We start from the raw sequence: 23,827 nt of genomic DNA, 5'->3' as shown, positions 1-23,827 counted from the left end.
CATATACGCACACTAGGCTCCGTACGGGATTACAGCATTTGTTTGGGCCTGTAACGTGCTTCGTGACAGCGCTCATGCCTGTGCTTGCGGTGCTCGGTTCCAATCCGTTCGCTCTAAGTTGTGTTATTAACTGCGATCGACTGATAATTCCTATAGCGCTCATTTTTGTGCCATACTGAGCGGCAGTGGATTGCAAGATACGTCACTCAAAATGTCTCCGTCACTCGACTCAACCGGTTCATCGGTCACGCAGGTGTTTTCTGCTCGATCGCAGTCGGCCTCGTTATCACTGAAACCTGCAGCAGCCATAGCTGCCACCCAAATCACTAGCGCGACCACGGTCACTGAGTCTGTCGTGACCAGTACGGCATCCACTACTGCTGAATTCAATGGGACCATTCCATCGAATGATACTACGTCGCCAACGGCCACGATTTCGTCGAATAGTGCTGCCTTTGCAATGGTTACCACAAAAGATGGCGATCAGGCCGATACTGATGACGTCAACATCGAAGATTTTCATGATGCACTTGTGTCTCAAATGTCGAATAAGACAGAGCTGCCACTAGAGCAGGAAGACTATTTTGATCCCAACTTCATGCCTCCCTCATCGGCAAGTCCGAACGGCAACAACGGCAGACGAATGAATGGAAGGAACATGGGAGATGTTGCGATCGACGTAGTCGATGAAGGAACAGACGCCGATGTCCAAGAGAAAGTCATTAATATGCTGGTGAACGGAAGCGGGACAACGAATACAGGCACTTGTACTTCTCCATCTGGGACGTCTGTGTTAATGTCGCGGTCGCCGTCGCTCACAACTAACAGTTCGAGATCGCCCTCATCGCCTCGACCAAAGACGACATTGGGGTTGACTCTGAATACCTTCGCTCCACCGGTATCGTCTACCTCCAGCGGTACTTCGGCGTCGTCCACAACCCCTCATAGACCGTCACCGCTCTCGTATTCATCGACATCGGCGGATGTTCACGATGATGCAGATGCTACTCTGGTTCATGGTATGAATCCGTCATCAACATTTCGCGCATCTCGACCACCGCATCCATTTCACTCCATGTCGTCTCCAGACGTCGCAATTTTACCACCGAGCTCACCGTCTCTTTCTCCCGAAAGTGCGTCTACCACTATCAACAAACGCTCTGGTATCCTAATACCCGTCACGTCCCCGAAGCTCACTACACGAGCTCAGTCTGTCTCACAACCGCTTACAAGTCAAAGTGCGACTGTGACAGGAAGTCCTGGCAAGCAAAGTGGGAATAATCTAACGGTCAACTCGTCTCATGCCACCGGTATGGCCTCCGCCACTACAACGTCTACGACAACAGCCGAGACTAGAGCTACGGATGATGCCGAAGAGCGGGATTCCTTTGCTGGTGGATCTCCCATATTAGTCGGAGCCGGTCTATCGTCCCAAGTAGGTCCTTCAGCTGCAACTGGGCTCAGAGGTCCGATCTCGATTGCACGGCAACGAACTTTTACTGCAGTCACGTCTGACATTGACGATCAAATTAACGAGCCGAGTGAAGAAGTCCGACGAATGCGCGACGAGATTATAGCAAAGCGAGAGAATAAAAGACGAAGGAAAGAGTTTTTGGAGGACGACAAAGTATTGGTCGGGACGAAAGTTGGGGAGGATCATGTAAACTATATTTTGGCCTATAATATGCTTACCGGAATTCGAGTCGCGGTGTCACGAACAACCGCAAAGCTTGACCGAGAGTTGACGGATAATGATTTCATTGCGAAGCATAAGCTTGCCTTTGATATGTGAGTATTATCATATCATTCGACGTGAGGGACAAATTCTAATTTGCGCTAGATCTGGAAATGAGCTGACGCCATCTGCGAAGTACGACTTCAAGTTTAAGGATTACGCCCCATGGGTTTTCCGACATTTGCGGCAACTCTTTCGATTAGATCCTGCAGACTACTTGATCTCACTTACTTCAAAATATATTGTCTCCGAACTTGGCTCGCCCGGTAAAAGTGGAAGTTTCTTCTACTTCTCCCGTGACTATAGATTTATCATCAAAACAATCCACCACTCTGAACATAAATTCCTGCTCAGGATTCTTAAGGAATATTATAATCATGTCAAAGATAATCCGAATACGTTGATATCCCAGTTCTATGGATTACATCGTGTCAAGCTCCCGTATGGCAGAAAGATTCATTTCATTATTATGAACAATCTCTTCCCACCGCACAGAGATATTCACCAGACATTCGATCTTAAAGGGTCTACTATTGGTCGTGACTATGATGAACGAAAGCTGACGGATAATAAGCATGCAACAATGAAGGACCTGAATTGGCTGCGGCGAGATAAATATATCAGTCTTGGTCCGCGAAAACGAGATCAATTCATGAAACAGCTAGAGACAGATGTGAAATTGCTTGAGAGGCTAAATATTATGGATTATTCGTTGCTGATTGGCATTCATGATTTGCGAAAAGGAAATACGGAGCATATTCGGGATAGCACGTTGACGGTGTTCACTCCAGGTCAACAAATATTGGAGAGAACGCCATCAAGGCTTGAGAGAGATCGTCGATTGAGTTTGAGACGTGCCTTTTCTACGGCGAACCCTGCGTCTTTGGAGCAAGTTATTGATGTATTACGGTCGGATGAGTATCCTGGGTAAGTCTAAGTTTTCTATTCGGTTGATTTTCATTGAAAGACCGCTAACCAATAACCCAGCCGGAAGAGCTTTACGTTTTATGCAGATGACGGCGGATTTCGTGCTACGGATGAACACGATGGACCTTTATACGAGATATACTATTTGGGAGTGATCGATTGTCTTACAAACTACTCGTTTGCGAAGAAGGTCGAGACATTTTGGAAGGGACTATCGCATTCACGTGAAAGGCTTTCTGCGATTCCGCCGTTTGAGTATGGTGAGCGGTTTTATAAGTTCATTTTCTCAATTGTCAAGACTCCAGGCCATGGTCGTTCAGGTCAAATCAGAAATCCAATATCTACCCCCGCGCCAGGTGACAGTGCGAATGACACTATGGCAGAGATCGCAGAGATTAGAGAAGGGGATTAATAATACCCTGTTGGTTTGTGGTATAGACTGACTAGAAAAGTTTGAAACGAGGGAATGTATGATAATTTTTTTGATGCGATCATGAAGCGTTTTATTGTGATATTATTGCCAGGTTAAAAGTGTTTAGGAATTGGTATTTTCGGTTGTTAATTCGTTCACGCGTCTGTTTGTGTTACTTTTCTCCTGCATTTCCATACTGATCCTGATGGACGTGTGGTTTTTATTGTCTCATTTTTGTTGACGGTTTTATAGAAGGATCAGGCTCGATCTCCTATAGAGCGAACAATAATAATAATCTTCTCATTGCTTTGATTTCAATTATTACTGTAACCTACATTTCGCAGGCGCAGAGCTCATAATGCCGCATAATCAGATAACGGACAGGACATAACTTTCTTCGGCATAGCAGCAGTTCCTCACAGAAACGACGCTTCTTAAAATCTCAAATCACTTCAGCACCTTGGTATCAGACGGCATAATAGTATTCAAAATGGCATATTCGCGAGCACACTTTCGATCACCATTACGAATGTAAGAATGTTAGCGATATTCCAAACCAGTGACCGCAGCAGGCTAATTCTAAATTTCACAGAGTATCAGTATTATTATAACTTGATCCGATCTACACAATTTTGGGATGGATATACCGTTCAGAAGAGACAGTGATGTACAACGTATTGAACAGAATTCGAAGGAGCGCGTACGACAACCCGTATAAATTTCGTTTGTAGTACGGTACTGAACTGAGATTCATGGTGAGCTAATTGTGAATGTGTCATTAGTACCTAATGTTACGATTTGAAATAACTGGTAAATCCAAAACAAAATAGAAAGACAAACCACTGCTCCCACGAATAACGGGAAACATTCATGTCCGTTGCGGTGTGCACCTTGGCATTTTGCTGCGATGCGTTGTATATGTCTCGGTACTCGTTTCGCGTCAAGTTCTGCCGCCACTGCCAGTCAGTCTACTATATGTGCGCGTTGTAATTGAAACTGACCATTAAAATTCAATCGAGGAATGACGTTACTGAATGGCGCGCCATAATAGCTAATTAACAATATCGAGAAGGTATGTGGTAGTAGGCCGATTACCCATACCACTGGGATGAACAGCGGAGATAGGTTGAAGCACAGCATCGAATGCTCCAGCTTCCAAATGAAGTGGGAGAAAAGCAGCTGCAGCATCGTGAGCGATGAGAGAAGGGCAGTAACGCCTGTTGTGGCAGGCTTCGATCGAATGCTGCCGATGTTACTAGCTTATGGTAGACAAGTTCGTTGTGGAGACTTGGCCGGAAGTGTAATCATGATCTGCGATCCAAAAACGACATTCAGCGGTCAAAGTGCCAATAATCAAGTTTTTTGTACCTGATTCATAACCAGTGATCTACAAACGCATTGACGCGACAGTGCATAAATCAAGGATTCGGTGTACCAAGTTGAAACTTTTAGCAGGATAAACTAATAATAACTACCACATGTAAATGTAATGTCTATACAAACGTCTGAGCACCATTATATATATCATAGTGATGCAAATTCGCGCCATTCCACAATGAGCACATTTATCATAACAATTCGTATCCCTATCTGAAATGATATACATTATGCTTCAGTCCAAGAAATCAGGAACATCATTCCGGCACCGAGGAGCATCGCCAGGGACTGCCAAACTCCCTTTTTAATTTCGCCAAATTTTGTGAGGCGGTAGTCCGTCTCTAGAATCTCCGGAATAACACCGACAGTCGCAATGTATAAGAATCCTCCTAAATTATATATCAGCAAGTCTGCAAGCAGCAACTGATTGACATTTTGAATACCGACCCGCTGTGAATGGAAGAACGAGCTCCCCGGCGGTGCACGTAGTTCCAAATAATCCAATAGATCCAGGGACTTTTGGATCGCTCCCGACTTCAGCAGTGGTGGATTCGTAGGTAGAAATATACTGAATGCCAATACCAATGAGAGTACCCAAGAAGGCGCCGATGGCAGTGACAAACTGCGCACCCATTGCCTTTGATTTGGAGAAACCGCCCTGGATCAGGAGAGCAAAATCACCAACTTCATGGGGAATCTATATAAGCGAGAGATCAATATCCACGGATGATAAATTACGAGTATTTTCGATTACCTCTGCAACAGGAGTTAGCAACGATCGTCATAACTGAGATATAAGTATAACATACCATGGAAGAAAACAGCTAGTGTAGTAGTAGCACCGACACTCTGGCTAATATAAAATGAGGCGGCAATAGCTAGACCATCGGTAATATTGTGCGAGAAGTCAGCTATCAGGTTGAGATAAGCCGATAATTTCACAGACGCGCCTGGTTCCTCCTCAGCGCCCTTCTTGGTCCCCGTCGCGGTCGCGGTCTTAGTCTCGGGCTCGGCTGCGACAGAAGGTATACGCTTCCGAAGAGCGTCGTCAGCAGTCTTATCCACAGAGCTGGACACTGCCTTGCCGTCTTCGTCCTCTGAATCGTGGCTATGGGTATGTGAGTGAGAATGGTCACCCTCGCCGCCAAAGATGCGCATGGTCTTATCCAACACAATGAAGGCCTGCAAGAGATCAGTTATCACTATACTATACGCAATATCTCACAAAAGATATGGATAGCATACACCAAAGCCAAAGAAAATAGCGAGGCCAAGCAAAGAGTTTCGATGCTCCTCGACAAGCACAAAGCGAACATGATCTGGGTCATGACTTTCACCGAGGAATGTTTGAGGCATCAGGTGGAAAAAGACGTCGCCTAGCAGACCGCCAACAGCAAAAGCGACCAGGATTGATAGCGATGAGGGGTCAATATTTGGAGGTATCTAGGGCTGTTAGACAAGTTTGAGATCCACAGGACAAATAGAGGGAGGCATCAGGTGGGGAATTACCAAGGCTAAGATAAGGTTAGGTGGGCCAGAGATGTATGCAGTTGCCAACAACGCATTAAGTCCAGGTCCTAAGTACACTTCAGTCTCATGCTCATATAAGAACTAACGGTGGCTCTTACCAAACGGGAAAATCATGGCGAACGCCTTCTGGATCCAACTTGATTCATTTGACTGCGACGAGCTGCGACGAGTGTCCAATTCCTTTACAACCGGACAATTCTGTAGAGCCAAGCCAATTTAGTATTTTGCATCCATACTCAACAGATTCCCAGTAACATACTTGCAACTCAAACGCTATATGCTCGAGATCAAATGTTCCTGACTCCGTGATAACCTTGGCACACACCATGGAAGTAATTGCCAACAGCACTATCAATGACAGTCTTGTACCAAACCTGCCTTGCCACATGCTGATCTGTAAATCCGACAATATATTGCTGAACTAACCCAACTGCCTCTCAGACCTATGAAACTAAGTGTAAAGTTTCGTTTTTGAAACAGATCGATCACTTCTTCGCTGCTTAATCTGTTTGACCGCGCGCAGCGCTATGAAAGTTGATAAGTACAATGCGATTCCTCTGTTCTTGTGAGATACATACATAGATGTCAATGTTCGTGCCAATTGAGTGTGCTCAAAGTAGGCGTAGTCTAACCTAAAGAAATGGAGTTGCAAACGCCTGCCTCGAAGTCAAAGTCTCTACGTCTTCACCGAGTCGACGCTCCCCCTTCTCGATAGTCTGACTACGTCTGGAATTAAGGGGCCAGTACGCTAGTGATGAACTATCTTAAGCTATTTGAGCTAAGCTAGATATCGTTAGCGCAATAAATGTTGCCGCGTAACTCAGGCAAGTAAAGTTCTCACAAGTTTAACTGAACCTTAATATGTGGTCTGGTAGCGTCTCCGTACAAGTTGGCAGATTGTCGAGGATATTGTTCATAGCACTTGTGCAGCGACTTCGAAAGCAACTATACGACAATCATTGTTTGTCATTGCCTAGAAATTTTCCAGATAGTAACGTTGATGATATTATTATAGAAACATTATAACTCCAGAGATCCTGTTTCTAGGAGCGAGCGAAGTCGGGTACCAAGATCAAAGAACCATACGACAATGCAGGATCTCTTATCCGGTATATTGGCACAGACGCAACCGAAGCAGAATACTACTGCAACAGACACAATTACGAAGCTATGTGATCGATTGTTAAACTCAACATTACTGGAAGATAGGCGTGCTGCGGTCCTAGGGTTAAAGGGGTTCTGCCGGGAATATCGAGAAGCCGTTGTTACCGGCGGATTACGAGGCTTGATCGCGGAATTGCAACGGGACCGACTGGATACTGAAACAGTGAAAGCAACTTTGGAAACTGTCCTTCTACTGTTCATGAGAGATAAAGCTTCGGTAGGTGTAGGTCTATAAACGTATTGGACATGACTATGTTGACTTTCACCAGCAAACCGCAGATGTCGACTATATTGCGTTATGGCTGGCGGACGAGTTTACCCAGGTATGATCTTTGTTCTGACAGATTGTATTTAAATACTAATGTCACACGTCGTAGCGGGAGGAAAATATCACACTCTTAATTGATATTTTGGAAAATAAAGACTTTTACGTTCGACTCTATACTCTGCAACTATTAGCCGCTGTATTATCAAATAGAACGGAAAGAACGCAACAGTGCGTTTTTGCTGCGCCACTGGGTATCTCCAGGCTAGTATCGACGCTTGATGATCACCGCGAAGCAATCCAAAATGGTTTGTACATTTTAGCAGTTGAAAGGATAGCACATGCTGACCAATTAACTAGACTCTGTAATGCTACTTTTGCATTTAGTCGACGGCCATCCGGACATTCAAAAGTTAGTTGCGTTTGAGAATACGTTCGACAAGACCTTCACCATCATTGAACGAGAAGGCGGTGTGGAAGGAGGCGTTATCGCACGGGATTGCCTCCGCCTTATCGCCAATCTCTTGCGGTTTAATTCTTCGAACCAGAATCTGTTCAGAGAGACCAGTTGTATTCCCCGACTGTCTAATTTGATGATTCTCGGCAAGGGAGATGCAAATTGGGATGCTCAGAAAGTGAAGAACTTGATCTTGGTCCTTGAGATTTGTCGACTTTTTGTTGTAGAAGGCAGCTTAGGCACGCCGGCTAATCAGAATATCCTCTTCCAAGCTGGTGTCTTGATGAACGTTCTCCGCCTGGCATTCGCAGATTCCACGAATATTCAAGTTCGCGCGATGGTAAGCTACTGTGAGTAAAGAGTCTTATTATTTGGCTAATGACTGTGCAGGCTCTTGTTGCTACTGCCGACTTGATCCGCGGCAACAAAGACATTCAAGAGAAGTTTGCCAATATTGACGTGCCGTATATTAACGTATCTGCTCCTGGTGAACCTAACCATGTTCAGCTGGAGCCAGAAGTCATTCCTGTTACGCAAGCCCTTTTAAACTGGGCACTTTACAACTCCTCAATTTACGCATTTGACCTGCGCGTTGGAGCGAGTATGTGCTTGGAAGGCTATTTTTCAAACAACAACGGCACAAGAATAGCTTTCTTGGAGGATGCTATCGACGCTTATTTTAAAAACAACAGAGGTCCTAAGAACGCTAAACTACTAAGTGGTCTGCTAGACTATGAAACAGATGCACGCACGGATCCATACAGGACATGGTTTGCGTGCATTATTATGCTTCACATTTTTGAAGGTGGCCAGGAGCTGAAGGATCTTGCACGGTCTATCACCATTGGCGACGAGAACGCGGGAGAGGAAGTCGTTACTGCAATCCAAACCATCTCAGCAAATCTTGTTGCCTCGCTACAGTATAACTTAGACATTCGTATCCCGATCGCGTACATCATGCTCTTGTCAGTTTGGCTATATGAGGATTACGATGCTATTGATGATTTTCTAAGTGAAGGTTCGAGCGTACAGTCACTAGTGGCCGACGTATCGCAGTCGTCAAGCCATAATGTACTAGTAGAAGGCATGTGCACAACGGTTTTAGCTGTTCTGTATGGCTATTGCACCACCAGTTCACCAATTCCCAGGTGCGTGATAGTCTTCATCTCACCGTTCTAAAATCCTAACAATTATGTATTCTAGACCTGTTCTGAACCGGTTACTAATCAGTCGAATTGGTCGTGACTCATTCATTATGAAGCTTCGACTTCTACGACGACATTCTCTAGTCCGAGATTTCAATCCGTCAGAGATATTATCTGCCGAGAAAGATGCGACCGGACTCCCATCGGTGTTTTTCAACAGAGTCTTCATCGATTTTTTTAAGGATCGATATAGCCGACTTGAAAAGGTTCTCGATAGAGATCCCAATAGAGATCCGATTAGTCCAGGTTTGTATCATCATCAGTCTTTCGCGTTAGCTTATACTAACATTTATGCCAGAAGCGATTGAGGCGCAAAATGAGCTTGCTATAGAAACCATGGAGAATCTTCAGAAAGAGCTTGAAGATCTAAAAGCTCAGCTGGCTGCAACGGAAGGAGAGAAGCAGAAGACGGAAGAGTCCCTGGCTGAAGAGAAACAAAAAGCTGAAACGTCACTTGCTTCGAGTTCCGAGATAATGGTTGCCATTTCACGGGAAAGAGAAGAACTGGAAAGCAAACTAAAAGAGTCGGAAGCCGTTATCAAGAAATTGCAAGACCACGTCGCTGCAGCTGGTAAGGAATTGACCGACGAACGAGAGAAGTCGCGAGAGATTGAAAGGAAGTTGGGAAATACTGCGCAGTCGTTGGGATTGGAGCGAAATAAACTTGAGAAACGTGTCAAGGAGCTTGAGGACAACGCGAGGAAGGCCAATAGCCGGATTGATAGCCTTGAGAAGGATTTGGGTAAATCCAAAGAACGTGCACTACAGGCCGAGTCAGCATTACGGGCTTTGAAGGAATCTTCTGCCACTGAGAAGGCTAAGCTTGAATCTAAAGTCAAACAGTCTGAGGACTCGACGACATATATGCATTCTATGCTTGAAGAATCGGAAAGGAAGAACAAGCAGCTTTCATCTAAATCTGATCAGTTACAGACTCTGCTGGATGGATTTAAAACCAGGGCCAACGAGCTTCAGTCGACGATCGATTCTCTTCAACGCGGTAACAGTGACAAGGATAAACAGCTTGATCAATTGCAGTCTGAGGTAAAGAAAATGCGAAGTAATGTCTCGGCTCAGGAAGAAGAGCTCAATGCGTCTCAGGACACCATTAATAAATTACGCTCCGAGATTGTGAATCTGCGGGATAGAGTATCGTCTGCTGAAGACGAGATGAAGAGCTACAACGAGAGCTTCAATCAAAAGTTAAAATCTTCACAAGAGAAACTACTCACTGAAGCCATCAAGTCTTCTGACTTGCAGACACAGTTGGATGCAAAGACGATTGAAATTGAAAAGTTGCAGTCTACTTTGAAAGAGTCAGAAGAAAAACTGGATGATTTGTTATTGGTGCTTTCCGACCTTGAAGACAAGCTGCAAATGAAGGATAGAGGTGAAGGTCAAGACGATGGGGACGAAGAGGAAGACGAAGACGAAGCGGAGGAAGGGGAGGACAAAGAGGGAGAAGAAGGTGGTCACGCGAACGGAGATGCAAAATTGGAGAAAATAAACGGCAGTAACGACGAAAGCCAGAGCGAGGAGGATAGCGAGGATGAAGTTGATTGAACGCGGATGCAATGTTTATGCTGATTATGTGTATATTATTTGGCGGATTTTAGAATAGAGCATGTAATATATTGTCAATCACTACTACCATTATGATATTTACAATCTGTCGTTAAACTATTATACACAGTTGGTAATATACACAATATGCCTACAAGTTATACCCCCCCACAGCCTGCCTTTATATATCATTTTTCCAATTCTTAGCTAAGTTCCAATAATGAGGCACCTGGCTTCTCTCCAAAATCTCTCTGGCCTCCGCCTCGTTCTCCGTTGTTCGTACATTCCATCTCTTGAATTGGTGCTGCTTCAGCTCGCCTTCCCAAACAAGCTCACACTTATTGTCTGAAATTTTTGTTGGCGGCAAATTAGAAGCGGCGTCATTTGGACTGGATATCTTCTGTGTACTTTGGGCCCAATCAATCCGATTCAGTAACAACTTTTTATACAGTTTGATGGCCCTGGAGCCGCCTTCCACAACAACCAAGTTAAACTTCGGATTGACTATTGTAACACCTTTTAGATCCAATTCGCGAGCGTTAACATTGATCTTGTAGCTATGTTGGGGGTTCGCCAAGTTTCCGATTCGGAATACCGCACATATAATGCCGCGCTGTTCGTCCTGTTCTAATTTCTCCTTCAGCTTCTCATGCTTTTGCTCTGGGGTAAGTTTCCGATCGAAGTTATCCCGCAAATGCTTCTGTCTTCTCTCTTCCATTTCTCGCCGAACACGCGCTTCCACCAACGTGGGATCCTTGATAGCTTCGTTTGTCAATACGCTCATCAAATTGCTGAGCTTAACCTTTGGAGGAGGCGCAGGATCGAGACCTAGTCGAATTCTGTCTTGCTGATCTTTATGTCGTTCTGCACGCTCAGTCTTCCTTATCCGTTTCAGTTCCTTCTTCGTGAGATACGGCGGCTTCACCACAGGTGCATTCTTTTCCCAAGGTGCGTTGATTGGTATAGGATGTTGTACGTATATAGTGATAACGGAATCGAGCGCATCTATCTTAAGTTGAGACTCATCGTCTAAGCTATCATATGTCCTGTTTGTGAGAAGGGCTTGATCCCACCATTCGACATCTGGAGGCGGCTCTCTCTGAAAGACGATGTTAGTGTCCTCATAGCATTTCATAAACACCGAGAAATACCTTCATAGCCATATCGGCCAAGTCCAATTCCTCATCAAGACCCGCTTTTTTGCTAGATTCCTGAATCCTCTTCTTCAACTCTTCTAATCGAGCTTGGGTTCTCAGCTCGTTTGCAAGCTCAATGTATTTTCCCTTAGCATTGAACTCCAGAGTCCGTCTATATCTCTCCTTTGGTCGAACTTCTAGGTCTGGGTCAAAATAAGGGTTCTTCGTTGGGTCCATCTCATCCTCTGACAGCCCTGTCAGAATTTCCAGTTGTTTCTTTGGTGCTGGTTTCTTCGCATTAGCTACAGTGGTTGCGAACTTAGGATTCATCGGTTGCCGCTTATTGGAACCAAAAGACGCAGGCTGAGCGTCATTGAGGAGAGCCGGATGCACGCCGACGTTGAGGCCACCACGAGCTTTCAATTCACCGTCATCTAGCATTGGGTGCCTGAATGGAGTAGATAGCGCAGGTGGCGGGCGACCAGATCCAGATTGTGAGGATGCGCCGCCTCTCCCCGTTGTTGCTGCTGCTATCCGTGCTTTCCGTTCAGCAATTTGTGCTAATAACTCTCTCGTATTGATAACAGGTTTCGAGCCATCAACTGGTGCACTAGCCTCCCGCGTATTAGAAGTAGGAGTATCCGACGCCGACTGTGGAGTTGTAGGACTAGCTGTTGCTCTACTTTGTGCTTGCTTCTCGGCCATTGCCTTAGCAGCAGCTGCCGCTTTGGCTCTAGCAATGGCTTTGGCCTTTGCTAAAATATCATTAGCGTGAGAACTTGGAGACGACGAGAGAGGAGATCCATCTGGCGCTTTCTGCTTCTTCGAGGAAATGGAGTCGACGGCCTCATCCAGTGCCCGTTTGCGTGAATCAGCCACCATTCTGCGACTAGAACCTATGTAACAAACTTCTGCAAGTCAGCAGTTTTCAGATTGTGTGTACAATAGAAATACTGCCAGTGTATTAGTGTGCAGATTATGACAGATACATGCTTTGTTGCTATTGATTCACAATAGTATAAATCATCAAATCGACATAAAAGCCATATGTGTCAATGCACCTTGAGTAGACTGAAACACGCGCTTGGAAAATTGCGGTTTCAAAGCAGGGTTTACCCGGACTACCCCAAGTGAGGGACAGCTAATGGTTTCTGGGGAAATTTACAAGGTGGTTGTTAATTCAGACCCAGCTAGAGAGCCGGTGCTTGTTCAGGATCGTTAATAGCGGACAGTATTGATAACTCGGAACTGACTGAATGAAGCGTTATCTAGAGTGTACTGGCTCCGCAGTGGGCTTTTGAGACGACAGAGGCAGCGAATTTTGCATGCCATCAAACACCTAGGGTAATTAACTGTGTCCAGCAGCGCATTGGAGTAAAGTCCTACTATCCTTTAATAACCTGGTTGGCATGAAGTAGACTGTAGGGACGGTGGGGTTAACTACCGGATAAACATGCGAATGCTGAACTTGCAAGTAAAAGACAAGTGTCCCCTGAACCGGATGGGGGTCCGGTTTCGAGACACCTTTGCCTCGTCCCACCTTGATATCCAAATTCGCTGATTCAGGGTCCATCCCACAAAATATCAGAAGTGCCCGGTGGCTATTTTGGTTGGCTCGCCGAAGCTCGACCTACTGGTGACCGATATTATGTTTCGACAACCGTCTTCGGTGTGTTCCGTGGGCCTTTGTATGCTGCTTCGGGTCGTACTCGTGGTTGTCAGTGTGGCAGCAGCACCCAGTATTCATATTAAACTCGATATCCCATGGACAGAAAGATCTCCATATTTACTAGAGCTCGTGTAAGTACTGGATTCTTGCGCTGCGACTCCGGATCAGGTTTGATCTGGCCTTGCGAATTCGAATTATTATGCTGATTAGGCCTAGGGAGACCATCGCTGACGAAGTTCCAGAATCATATTTTCCTCTTCTCACCCATCTTGTCGAATTTTCACATGATAAACTTGGGTACTACGAATTATCGTCTACACCAGATGCCAATGTTCTCACTCACCAATTGCTCTATGACGAGGCAATGGCTTTCAGTCAGGCGAATGGCTATATTCCGGAGGTCGGCGGTGCTCGCGACTGGATCAACATGAGGCTCACTCTGCGTACTGCAGCACCTCGTATTCAGGCGTACTATCAGTATTACAATGCTTCTGTGTGTCCACAGTTCACGGATTTATTAAGCGATTGCGGAAATGATTCGTGGTTTTGGTACGACAATCAAGTTAGCTGCGATCCAGGCGCCGTGTTTGCCTTGAAGACTCCTTTGACAAACAAAGAGACAGACATTCTTCCATTTGATCGCGAAATATCCACCAATAATGATGCTCCAGTCGCCATTCTCTATGCCGATGTTACATCACCGAAATTTTTGGCGTTCCATAGTTCCTTCGTTGCCGAGGCCGACAACGGTAAGTTACGTTACATCCTGAGGTATATACCATCAGACGAAGGGTCAGCTATTAGATTCCCCGAGCGATCCCGAGGACTAACTGGATACGGTGTTGAGCTCGCCATGAAGCGAACAGATTATGTTGTCATTGATGATCGCGACAAGGACAGCAATGTTTCATCTAAGTCCGCAAATGATGCCAAGGGAAGTGAGTCGGCAGTAGTTGATGATTTGCTTTCCACTCCGGACATGAAGGACATCGTACCACTTAGTAGAATTGAACTTGCGGATATCAGTCTTAAGACGGCAGGCTTCATCTTACAACAGCCAGATGGCGCAAGTCGGATGAATGTGCTGCTACGACTCTCTGAAGACTTTCCCAAGCATGCAGCCACGATTGTGGCAATGAATTTCGATAATTTAGCTGCAATTCAGGAGGAGATGGCGGAAAACCTCCAAACCATTACAAGAATGGCTAGATTTTCCCACGGCGACAATTCCATTTTCGTGAATGGCGCTCGGGTAGATTCTGTTTTGAGTGATGATCCAATTTCTATTCTAGACGTTCTCAATCGTGAGCGAAAACTGATCGACGACTTGAATCATTTGGAGTTGTCGAATAAAATCGCAACGGAGATTATTTCGGGGCCCGCTGTATTGAAACTGAAAGCCCAACCTACAGAGCCTCGATTTGACTGCAGCGATAAAATCGAAGGCGGAGATACGATTGTTTGGTTAAACAATATTGAGAAGGATACGAAATACCGCAAGATGAGCACAAAAATCACAGCTATTCTCGAACCTCACTATCCCGGTCAATTTCATCAGATCCGAAAGAATATTCACACTGTTGTCATCCCGGTAGATCTGAATTCTCTTGGTGATTTATTCCTTATTTCGAAGCACATCCGGCCCCTCATTCAGCGTGGTATTACCGTTCGCTTTGGTCTTGTTCCATTAGTAGAGACTGAACGACAGAAACAGCAGGCGACAATGTTTTACTATCTTTACGTCAACTACAGCCTTCAAGCTGCCATGGCGTATCTCGAGGAGTCAATGAATAATGAAGCGGAGCCTTCGAGGGATAGCTTCGACTTTGTTCGAAATCACTATAAACCGAAGAAGGACGCTTCTTCTCTAGTCGAAAACCCAAACGAGACGACATTTATAGCTCAAATCGGCAAAGCGGCCGCGTGGGCCAAACGATTGGATATTTCTATGGCGAAGCCCCTTGTCTTTGGTAACGGTTACATTGTCCCTAAAGACGACAATTCGTGGCTGCAATCCATAGCATATAAGCTTGATAACGACGTCGAGCTCATTCGGACGCTCGTTACGTCGAATATTGTCACAGATAATACTGATATTCAAAAGTTCTTGTTGAAGACGGCTTCTGTACGTCGAAACAAGCTTATTTTCCCTGATGATCCTAGTCGTCAGGAGCAGCTAGATGTCGTTGCGTTGTATAAGTCTCACAGTTTTATCCTCAAGACATTACCAACTATCGAGTACACGGCTCCAAGTTCTGATAAATTGGAAGCTGAGGAAGCTGGCCAGGTTGAGGGTATTGCAGCGAACGTCCCACTTGATCTATCTGTGCTGGTTTCAGCGGACTTTGACTCCGAGGTTGGAATCCGTCAATTCCAGGAAATTATGAAGCTTTTATCCACCGAAGATCTCCCTGATAACATAAGAGTCAAGTTCATGCATAATCCTGGATTGGAGAAAAACACACCAAAGTTCTCGACCCTTCTCTATTACCTTTCAGAGTCAAATTTCTTGTCGAAGATTAGTCCCAAGGAGCTATATGAAGTCACGAAGGATATTACTCCTACGGAGGATTTCAAGAAGTTGCCCGGTATCGAAAAACTCTTTCAATTTCAAAGTGATGCGAAGACAGAGGGTTGGGCGTTTCCAGATAATGCTGCCGCATTTCAGTTCTGGGAGTCCGCTAAGCCGCTCATGCATTCGCTCGGTCTTTCAACGGGTGAGGGGATGATATTAGTGAATAGTCGGGTAAGCGTCAGTCAACATTTAGTAATTCGTGTATAGTGTACTGATCACGTTAGACAGGCTATTCGCCTGTCACCATCAGCGTATCTTGATGCATTTGACTTAAGCAGCCTTCTCAAGTATGAATCGACTTCGAGAATTTATCCGGCATTACAAGCTGCTCGTGAAATTGGCGTATTGGACACTCTGTCGCCATCCGCAGATATGTATGACTTCTCAGCGCTGCTCTCAAGTGTCCTCGTGAAGAGTGACGATTTGGATATCTCTGGAGGTTTCTACCAGATGACAAGCAAGCGCAACAGCCGGATCACGGAATACACGCACGAATATTGCGGTTTTGATGTTGGTGGCGACTTTGACAATGCCGCGTTGAAGGTAGTAGCGATTTTGAATCCGACCAGTGAGTTCATGCAGAAATATGCGCCGATATTGAAAACGTTGTCCGAAATTGATGGTGTCGTGGTTCGGGTATACTTGAATCCGACATTAACTGTGGAAGAAATGCCGATCAAACGATTCTATCGGAGCTCGATAAATTCTACTCCAACTTTTGCGTCTAATGGAAGCCTGATGGAGTCTGAGACCATCTTCAAAGCCATACCATCTGATGTCTTGCTTACCTTAGGCATGGATGTTCCATCGGCGTGGTTAGTGGCACCGTATGTCTCCAAATATGACTTGGACAACATCATTTTATCCTCCGTGTCTGAATCTAAGCTTGAAGCTGAATATCTACTCAAAAACATCCTTGTCCAGGGTCATGTCAGGGACGTTTCACCCGCTGGAGGCCCACCAGCAGGTCTGCAGCTCACCTTGGGAAGTGCAATTAATCCACAACTTGTCGATACGATTGTTATGGCGAACTTAGGTTACATGCAATTTAAATCCGAGCCCGGAGTATGGAAGCTAGGTTTGAAGTCTGGTCGGTCTCAGGAAATTTTCCACTTGGACAGTGCTGGTGCTCATGGATTTACTCCGTCGGCTGGAGATTTTAATAACATTAACGTTTATGTTACAAAGTTCACAGGTGTCACCATATTTCCGCGCGTCTCTCGAAATCCTGGACAAGAGACTGCATCTGTGTACGGAGACTACGAGATGGCAGAAGATAACGGTATTGTAAACAGAGTCCAAAAGTCTGTGCAACAAGTGCTTTCGGGCTTCCTCAAGGTATCGCCAGTAAAGAAGGGCGACACTGAACTTAAGGACACAAAACAAGCGGCTATCAATATTTTCTCTGTCGCTAGCGGACATCTATATGAAAGATTTTTGAACATCATGTTTGTTAGTGTCATGACCCATACAAATGAAACCGTGAAGTTTTGGCTCATTGAGAATTTCTTATCGCCGTCTTTCAAGGTAGATTCTTCTGATAGTGAATATTATTGCGAATTGTTGGCTAAACTCTTCGAAGGAATTTTTGCCGTACATGGCCCAAGAGTATGGGTTTGACTATGAGTTGATCACGTACAAATGGCCGCACTGGCTTCGGGCCCAAAATGAGAAGCAGCGAATCATTTGGGGGTATGTATTTGGGGAGCTTTTGAGTGATTCTCCTAAAGCTAATCATATACCTAGATATAAGATTTTGTTTCTGGACGTCATGTTTCCTCTGGATCTCGATAAAGTCATTTTCGTAGATGCTGACCAGATCGTACGAACCGACATGAAGGAGCTAGTTGATCTCGACCTACACGGTGCACCGTACGGATATACTCCAATGTGTGACTCCCGAACTGAAATGGAAGGTTTTAGATTCTGGAAACAGGGATACTGGAAGTCCTTCTTGGGTGACAATCCTTATCATATCAGGTAATACGGCGTTGAAATACTTGGAATCGGTGCTCGAATGTTGACTCTTTGCTAGCGCTCTGTATGTTGTTGATCTCAAACGATTCCGTCAAATGGCAGCTGGTGATAAACTTCGCCAACAATATCACCAGCTTTCCGCAGACCCACTCTCATTATCGAATCTTGATCAGGATCTTCCGAATAACATGCAGAGGCACATTCCAATCTACTCATTGCCGCAGGATTGGTTGTGGTGCGAGACATGGTGTTCTGACGACGCGTTGAAGACTGCAAAAACAATTGACTTGTGTAACAATCCGATGACGAAGGAGCCGAAGCTTGATCGTGCGAGACGGCAAGTTCCCGAGTGGACTGTGTATGATAATGAGATTACGGCGCTTGCCAAAAGAGTCAAGAGCGGCCAGGAAGTGGTAGACGGAACAGATGAAGACGTGAATGCCACGGACGTGCAGACCCAAGAGCCAGTTGCAGCTTACGAATCTGTTCCTCCGCGAGATGAGTTGTAAGTAATATATAGATGCAGTCATTTTTGTTTGGGCATCGTTATATGAAAAATAAATTGTAACACTATCAATGCATTCTATATACAATAAAACCGTCCTAGATGACATCACGGAATTAGCAATATGTTATACTACTAGACGTCCTTTACATTCCTAGGCTTGACATCAATGACAGTGTCGCTACTAAATTCTGAATCAGTGGTAACGCCATGGATAGTCCATTCCTTGCCAAGAGAATCTATAGTAATCTTCATAGCCGTCTTTTCCAAATCCGCACGCTTGGACACTTGATACTGCAAATAAGATGTTACAGCAGCAGTGACGTTTGCAACTCGCTCAGGCTGATCATTACCTCCATCCCGCATCAATCCGAATTTCAGAATGGTAGTGACCTCGGAATATCCGGCATTAATTCTGACTTCACGATCCACCTCTTCGCAGGTGCTCAAAACCAATTTCCCTCTGTTCCTCGCCGGGTCAAGTCCCAACTGCTCATAGGCCAAATCTCCATCTTCCTTGATTGCCATTTTAACTCGGTTCTCGACCATCTTGACTAGCTGACCGACATCAAACTTGCGGACTTGCTCCCTTGTTGTCTCAACCGCGCTAGCAGACGTCATCTCATCCCACACTTTCTGAAACTGCTTCTCCCGCAGCACAAGCTGTCGTCGCCGATATGAGATCCACACCAAAATCGCGATCGGGAGATAGAAAATTATAGTTGGGAACGCAATGAAGACAACTATACCTGCTGAGAAAAACAAACCGACGAAGACTTTGATTGGAGTTGGGATCAGCTCAAGGAGTTCCCAAAGAGGAGTGAAAGGTGTTATTTTCCGAGGATCGCGACCGGACAAGAAATAACGTGCTGTACCTTGTAGTGGAATCGGATTTTGTGATGGCAATGATCTCACAAGCTGGCGCAATCGATGGTATAATTGTGGCCGTGCGTCCGTTAATAATGGTAAATCTGGTTTTCGCTGCGTTCTTGAGGTAACTGAGATGTCTCGAGTTGCTAACTTATGGTAATTTGAACTTGCTAGTCGTGAGTGAATGGATGGCATCCTTGACGCTGGGGCATTCGACCGCATCCCACTACTTGCCGCATATCGCCAGATCGCCGCCATTCCGCGCGTTCTACTTGGAAACAACGGGCAGACGTTCATTTTTTGTGCTATCTATGAGTGTGATTTGCCGAAGTGTAGCAATCGAGTAATCATGCAAGCATAAATGATCTGTCTTTGATCTAACAGTGATTCGTGATGTCCGGGTAACACAGACTCCGGGGTAAGTCTGGCTGTTGCAACCGAACGTTAGAACCGTGGGTCCAGAAATTCTGTGAAAGAAACCTACCGCAAAGCCTCACCAGCCCGCACTTGTGCACCGCTGATCCATCGGTTTCATCGGCATCGCGCAATTTCGCTCTCGGATTGGAAGTACGGGAATTAGTAGTCGTTGGACATACCAGCTATCTAATTTATTTGGCCGGTAGGGCCCATTGCGACCTTCCGGTCCCGGATTGGGTTCGCCGACGTCGTTCCAAGATAACTGGGAGACAGTTGTCATCAATCTTTCACATCTGACACGTCTCGTTTCGAGAATTATTTACCCACGGAACAGCGTCTCACACACGAACCGTGCAATTTGTGTGTCCGGGAGTGGAACCATAGCAGGGATGGGATCATATAGCGACGAGGAAGATAATCGGCGAATATACCTGGTTTCGTCAGCATTATCGCCGGAGGAGTATCGATACTACCCGCACTGGTTCGCTGAGTTGGTTCCGCCGGGACATCTGACGCTCACACTGGACGATATGCTGGTATTTGCGGATCGGTTTGGTATTGCAGAGCAGGATAAGTGGCAGGTGCGTATATTAATAGTAATCGTTGTGCCCACGCGGTGACTAACTGTTCGAGAAGATATTCGATACTTTCGAGAGCCCATTGAGTACTCTCGAAAAAGGAGAATTTTATGCATTTGTTCGGCTAATAGGACATGTAATGAATGGGAAAGCCCCTTCTCGTGCACTGGTGTTCCAGCAAGGTGAGTGGATCAGGCTCCTTGTTGACGGGGATGTCCGTTAATTAAAATATAGCACCTGTACCTAAAATCATCCACGAGCCAGCGGTTGCATTACAATCCGATGTTACAACGTCATCACCAGCAGCAAGTCAACGATCGTCATTGACCCTTCCCGCATCAACTGCCCCGTCTCCTCCGAACCCGGGCTTTCCAATATCTCCGGTTCCCGACGGAACGCGTGTTAATCCGTTCCGTCGGCATCATGAACAGAAGAACCGCCAATCACATGAGAGCCGGAAATCCGCAGAGATTATGACGCGAACAGTAAGTGCAGAAACGCCGGAGACGAGAAGGAGAAGCACCGATAAGATCTCGAATGATATACAAGCTGTCGATGCTTTTACGCAAATGTTACTAGGAGAGATTAGCGATGCAACTCCTCGAAAATCGTCCGAATCTGCATTGTCAGACCATGCAAGTCTATATCAAGTCGGTATTTCGGAAAACAAGCAAAATGATCCGATCTTCGAGATGTCACATGAGTCGTCATCGTCTTCCGAAGAAGACGATGACGATGAAGCTGTACATGAGGAAAGTACTAGTACAGCAAAAAATATGACACCCGATGACAGCATATCGTTAGGAAGCATTAGCAAATTTGACGTTCAGCAGCCTACAATACAAACCATCCAGTCTCAACATTATCTGGTATTGCCAAAGGATCTAGAGTTAAATCCTCCGCCTCGCAAGTCACTCGAGACTGACCACTCGAAGCGGCCAGCACCGCCTCCACCTCGCCCACGGAAAGGTGGTTACGGAGCGCAGTCGGCAGTGAGTGTCAGCAATCCTGTCGTTACCGCTACAATGACCCCTTCCTCAGAGACTAGCACAGTACCACTCTCCTCGGTTGGATCTTCGCGTTCGTCATCAAGTTCGTCGCTGCCAAAGTCATTATCTGCGCAGGCGCCTCCGATTTCTCACGCAGACAAGCGAAAATCGTCAGTTGGGGGACTGTCTCCGTCTTTGAGCTCTACACCATCCTTTAATTCTTCTCAGAAGTCTAGCTCCACGCCTGATGTATCAGCACCAGCGCACGCGACGTTCAGTGATGTAGAGTTTAACGCAGCGTTTGATGGGCAACAACTATTTCCCGCAGTTGGAAGTCCTCCCGATACCAGAGCTAATGCTCCACAGACTGCGGTCCCATCGCAGAAGTCGCACGTCCCACCGCCTCCACCCCCTTCTCGGCGAAAGGTCAGTCATGCGAGAGATCAGAGTATAGCGTCTGCGCACACGACTCGAGGACTCCGTTCACATCCACAGCCTCCACCACCAGCCCCCCTTGCTGCAGCTTCGCATTCCTTGAATAGTACTTCTGGACCTCCCAGTGCGCCGAGCAGTCAAGCTGCCTCCGTGGATGATAGTGCCGTCCCCGATCTGTTAGCAGATTTGACAGCGTTGCAACGTGAGGTTGACGCATTGAGGGAACAACATTTGCGCGACTCCTGACTTTTCAGTTTCACATTAACTATCTGGCTGCTTTACATAGCTAGATTGGTTGTTTACATGCTAAGGGTAATTATTAATTGGCAGAGGGGCTATATAAGATATCGTACGTTTATCTGGATAATTACAGTATCTTGAAATGAGTTTATTGAGTAGCATAGATGTCAAAAAGATACGGACGGGGAATTTTAGGACAGCTCAGTGAAGGTTGCACCTCGCATTTACGGATGACGAGTTAGGTTTGACGAGCATTAGTGCGTATTGGCTAATAAAATATTACAATGTAACAGACAGGCTACTTCACTTCTTTTTGCTGACCTTGGCCTTTTTGGTTTTATCGGCTGTTTTATCTGCCTGTTTCCGCTTATCTCCCGTATTAGTCTTTTCCTTCGGAAGGACCTTAAAAAAACCATCTAGTCGTCCTTGCTGAGCAGTTTTCAAATTTTTCATCAACCTGCTGGCACCATTTCGAACTCTGTCTTCACTGAATCCCTTCTCTTTGACCAAATAATCAACTAACCCTTCAACATCTGGTTCCTCCCACCTTAAATCCAGGGTAGCCGGATCCACGATTTCGGGGTTTAGGAACAGTTCTCGTGCGTCTTGATATGGCCAATTCTCGGGAATTTTATACCGGCTTTCGGGATGGTCTTTGATGTACTTCACAAATCCGTCCAAGTCCTTGTGCTCTCTCAGTAACTTCACAGCAGTCGCAGGACCGATACCCTTAACTGGCTCGCAGTAGTCACAGCCAAGGAGAATGCACAGATCGATGAATTGTTCCATTGGCATATCAAGACCTTCCAGTGTTTCAGTAAGCTTGACTTCCGTGATCGGAAGTTTCCGTTGCTCTGAGAATGTCAGATGGCGGAGGAGAATTGGCGCCGCGAAGCAAAGTGTGTCCATATCTTCTGATGCAGCAGCGTAGACCTAGATTATCATTAGAACCCCTGAAGGCTGGCGCAGAACGAAAAGTCATACCCTTCCAGCTTTAGCTAAAGCCGCGCATTGAGCTTCAGCTTCACATGGCGCATCGACGTACGGGATTCCCATCAACCGCAACAATTTCTTCGCCTCATCGTTCTGCTCCTTTGTAACTCGAACTGTTCGCCGCGAGAACTTGTCCAGCTCTGCGGTATCACCTGTCTCCTTCGCATCTTCCATAGCTTTATTGGCCTCTTCACGACGCACATACCGTTTCGCGAGTTCACCACTCTTAAGATGAGGAGGATGTCCGTCAAAAATATATACCGGTTTGATCCCGTTATCAATTATTCGTAACGTGCGGTAAAACATGCCCATTAAATGAGACGTTGTTTCCCCAGTTTCCGCCATGAGTTGTTGCCCATCTTGCTGGCGAACGGCGATAAGAAATTGGTATAGGGACATTGATCTGCACAAAGTCAGCGCAGGACGTTCCACGAAACGAGTCGCAGGCTTAATGACTTACGCATCCTAGATCGTGTATATGTAAGCTTCGTGCTCAGATGTAGTAGCTAATAATACAGAGAATACGTACAATGGCAACTTTTCGACCGAAGAAGTTCTTGATCTCGGAGCTTTTGATCGCCTTGGGCGCGTTGTCCGCGATGGTCTGGTATAATCCTTAGCCGAATTAACATCGTCATTGCTTCCAGTTAAAACAATTACGCCGGGAGCATATTGCGTACCTTTAATGCCCATTGTCGAAAGTATTCATTTGGATACTGTATTGGAGTGATGCCAGTTGAGAACGGAAACTAGATGATCTAATAATGACGAATCCTGGCGCGTCGAGCGCGACGCATATTAACTTATG

At 45.8% G+C, this 23,827-nt stretch overlaps 8 protein-coding genes across 8 annotated transcripts; 4 read left to right on the top strand and 4 right to left on the bottom strand.

Annotated features, from left to right (window-relative positions):
• Nucleotides 1-211: 211 nt before the first annotated feature.
• Nucleotides 212-3,074, top strand: V1508DRAFT_400084 (uncharacterized protein; the record flags this gene model as incomplete). The annotated part of the gene is made up of 3 exons (XM_066938305.1): nucleotides 212-1,788; nucleotides 1,841-2,662; nucleotides 2,723-3,074. 3 exons carry the CDS (start codon nucleotides 212-214, stop codon nucleotides 3,072-3,074), a joined length of 2,751 nt encoding a protein of 916 aa, XP_066793172.1.
• A 1,427-nt stretch (nucleotides 3,075-4,501) lies between these two features.
• V1508DRAFT_425499 (ZIP zinc transporter-domain-containing protein) lies at nucleotides 4,502-6,725 on the bottom strand. Its single transcript, XM_066941446.1, has 8 exons — nucleotides 6,560-6,725; nucleotides 6,241-6,506; nucleotides 6,080-6,179; nucleotides 5,961-6,028; nucleotides 5,697-5,894; nucleotides 5,261-5,633; nucleotides 4,899-5,150; nucleotides 4,502-4,840 (listed from the first exon to the last, which is right to left on the bottom strand). Exons 2-8 carry the CDS (start codon nucleotides 6,367-6,369, stop codon nucleotides 4,680-4,682), a joined length of 1,281 nt encoding a protein of 426 aa, XP_066793171.1. The 5' UTR covers nucleotides 6,370-6,506; nucleotides 6,560-6,725; the 3' UTR covers nucleotides 4,502-4,679.
• A 150-nt stretch (nucleotides 6,726-6,875) lies between these two features.
• V1508DRAFT_376411 (p115 like vesicle tethering protein) lies at nucleotides 6,876-10,724 on the top strand. The gene is made up of 7 exons (XM_066937600.1): nucleotides 6,876-7,362; nucleotides 7,415-7,468; nucleotides 7,523-7,718; nucleotides 7,771-8,207; nucleotides 8,258-9,015; nucleotides 9,071-9,318; nucleotides 9,371-10,724. The coding sequence occupies exons 1-7, from the start codon at nucleotides 7,072-7,074 to the stop codon at nucleotides 10,633-10,635; spliced, it is 3,249 nt and encodes a 1,082-aa protein (XP_066793170.1). The 5' UTR covers nucleotides 6,876-7,071; the 3' UTR covers nucleotides 10,636-10,724.
• A 1-nt stretch (nucleotide 10,725) lies between these two features.
• Nucleotides 10,726-12,928, bottom strand: V1508DRAFT_282508 (pre-mRNA processing factor 3-domain-containing protein). The gene is made up of 3 exons (XM_066936525.1): nucleotides 12,765-12,928; nucleotides 11,787-12,679; nucleotides 10,726-11,734 (listed from the first exon to the last, which is right to left on the bottom strand). Exons 2-3 carry the CDS (start codon nucleotides 12,651-12,653, stop codon nucleotides 10,817-10,819), a joined length of 1,785 nt encoding a protein of 594 aa, XP_066793169.1. The 5' UTR covers nucleotides 12,654-12,679; nucleotides 12,765-12,928; the 3' UTR covers nucleotides 10,726-10,816.
• A 312-nt stretch (nucleotides 12,929-13,240) lies between these two features.
• On the top strand, nucleotides 13,241-18,620 carry V1508DRAFT_425492 (UDP-glucose:glycoprotein glucosyltransferase-domain-containing protein). The gene is made up of 6 exons (XM_066941445.1): nucleotides 13,241-13,571; nucleotides 13,657-16,186; nucleotides 16,244-17,542; nucleotides 17,598-17,707; nucleotides 17,762-17,995; nucleotides 18,051-18,620. Exons 1-6 carry the CDS (start codon nucleotides 13,420-13,422, stop codon nucleotides 18,499-18,501), a joined length of 4,776 nt encoding a protein of 1,591 aa, XP_066793168.1. The 5' UTR covers nucleotides 13,241-13,419; the 3' UTR covers nucleotides 18,502-18,620.
• On the bottom strand, nucleotides 18,522-19,701 carry V1508DRAFT_425487 (uncharacterized protein). Its single transcript, XM_066941444.1, has one exon. It carries the CDS (start codon nucleotides 19,662-19,664, stop codon nucleotides 18,633-18,635), a length of 1,032 nt encoding a protein of 343 aa, XP_066793167.1. The 5' UTR covers nucleotides 19,665-19,701; the 3' UTR covers nucleotides 18,522-18,632.
• A 162-nt stretch (nucleotides 19,702-19,863) lies between these two features.
• V1508DRAFT_425484 (uncharacterized protein) lies at nucleotides 19,864-22,324 on the top strand. The gene is made up of 4 exons (XM_066941443.1): nucleotides 19,864-19,934; nucleotides 19,991-20,365; nucleotides 20,421-20,544; nucleotides 20,597-22,324. Exons 2-4 carry the CDS (start codon nucleotides 20,174-20,176, stop codon nucleotides 22,030-22,032), a joined length of 1,752 nt encoding a protein of 583 aa, XP_066793166.1. The 5' UTR covers nucleotides 19,864-19,934; nucleotides 19,991-20,173; the 3' UTR covers nucleotides 22,033-22,324.
• On the bottom strand, nucleotides 22,163-23,823 carry V1508DRAFT_376402 (PIN domain-like protein). The gene is made up of 4 exons (XM_066937599.1): nucleotides 23,700-23,823; nucleotides 23,549-23,634; nucleotides 23,011-23,484; nucleotides 22,163-22,959 (listed from the first exon to the last, which is right to left on the bottom strand). The coding sequence occupies exons 3-4, from the start codon at nucleotides 23,416-23,418 to the stop codon at nucleotides 22,330-22,332; spliced, it is 1,038 nt and encodes a 345-aa protein (XP_066793165.1). The 5' UTR covers nucleotides 23,419-23,484; nucleotides 23,549-23,634; nucleotides 23,700-23,823; the 3' UTR covers nucleotides 22,163-22,329.
• Between the last annotated feature and the right edge of the window lie 4 nt (nucleotides 23,824-23,827).

This window comes from Lipomyces doorenjongii (genome assembly GCF_038497915.1).
Source record: "Lipomyces doorenjongii strain NRRL Y-27504 unplaced genomic scaffold V1508scaffold_82, whole genome shotgun sequence".
NCBI lineage: Eukaryota > Fungi > Ascomycota > Lipomycetes > Lipomycetales > Lipomycetaceae > Lipomyces > Lipomyces doorenjongii.
The sequence above is the reverse complement of the archived record's forward strand: the minus strand, read 5'-3'. Positions and strand labels throughout refer to the sequence as shown.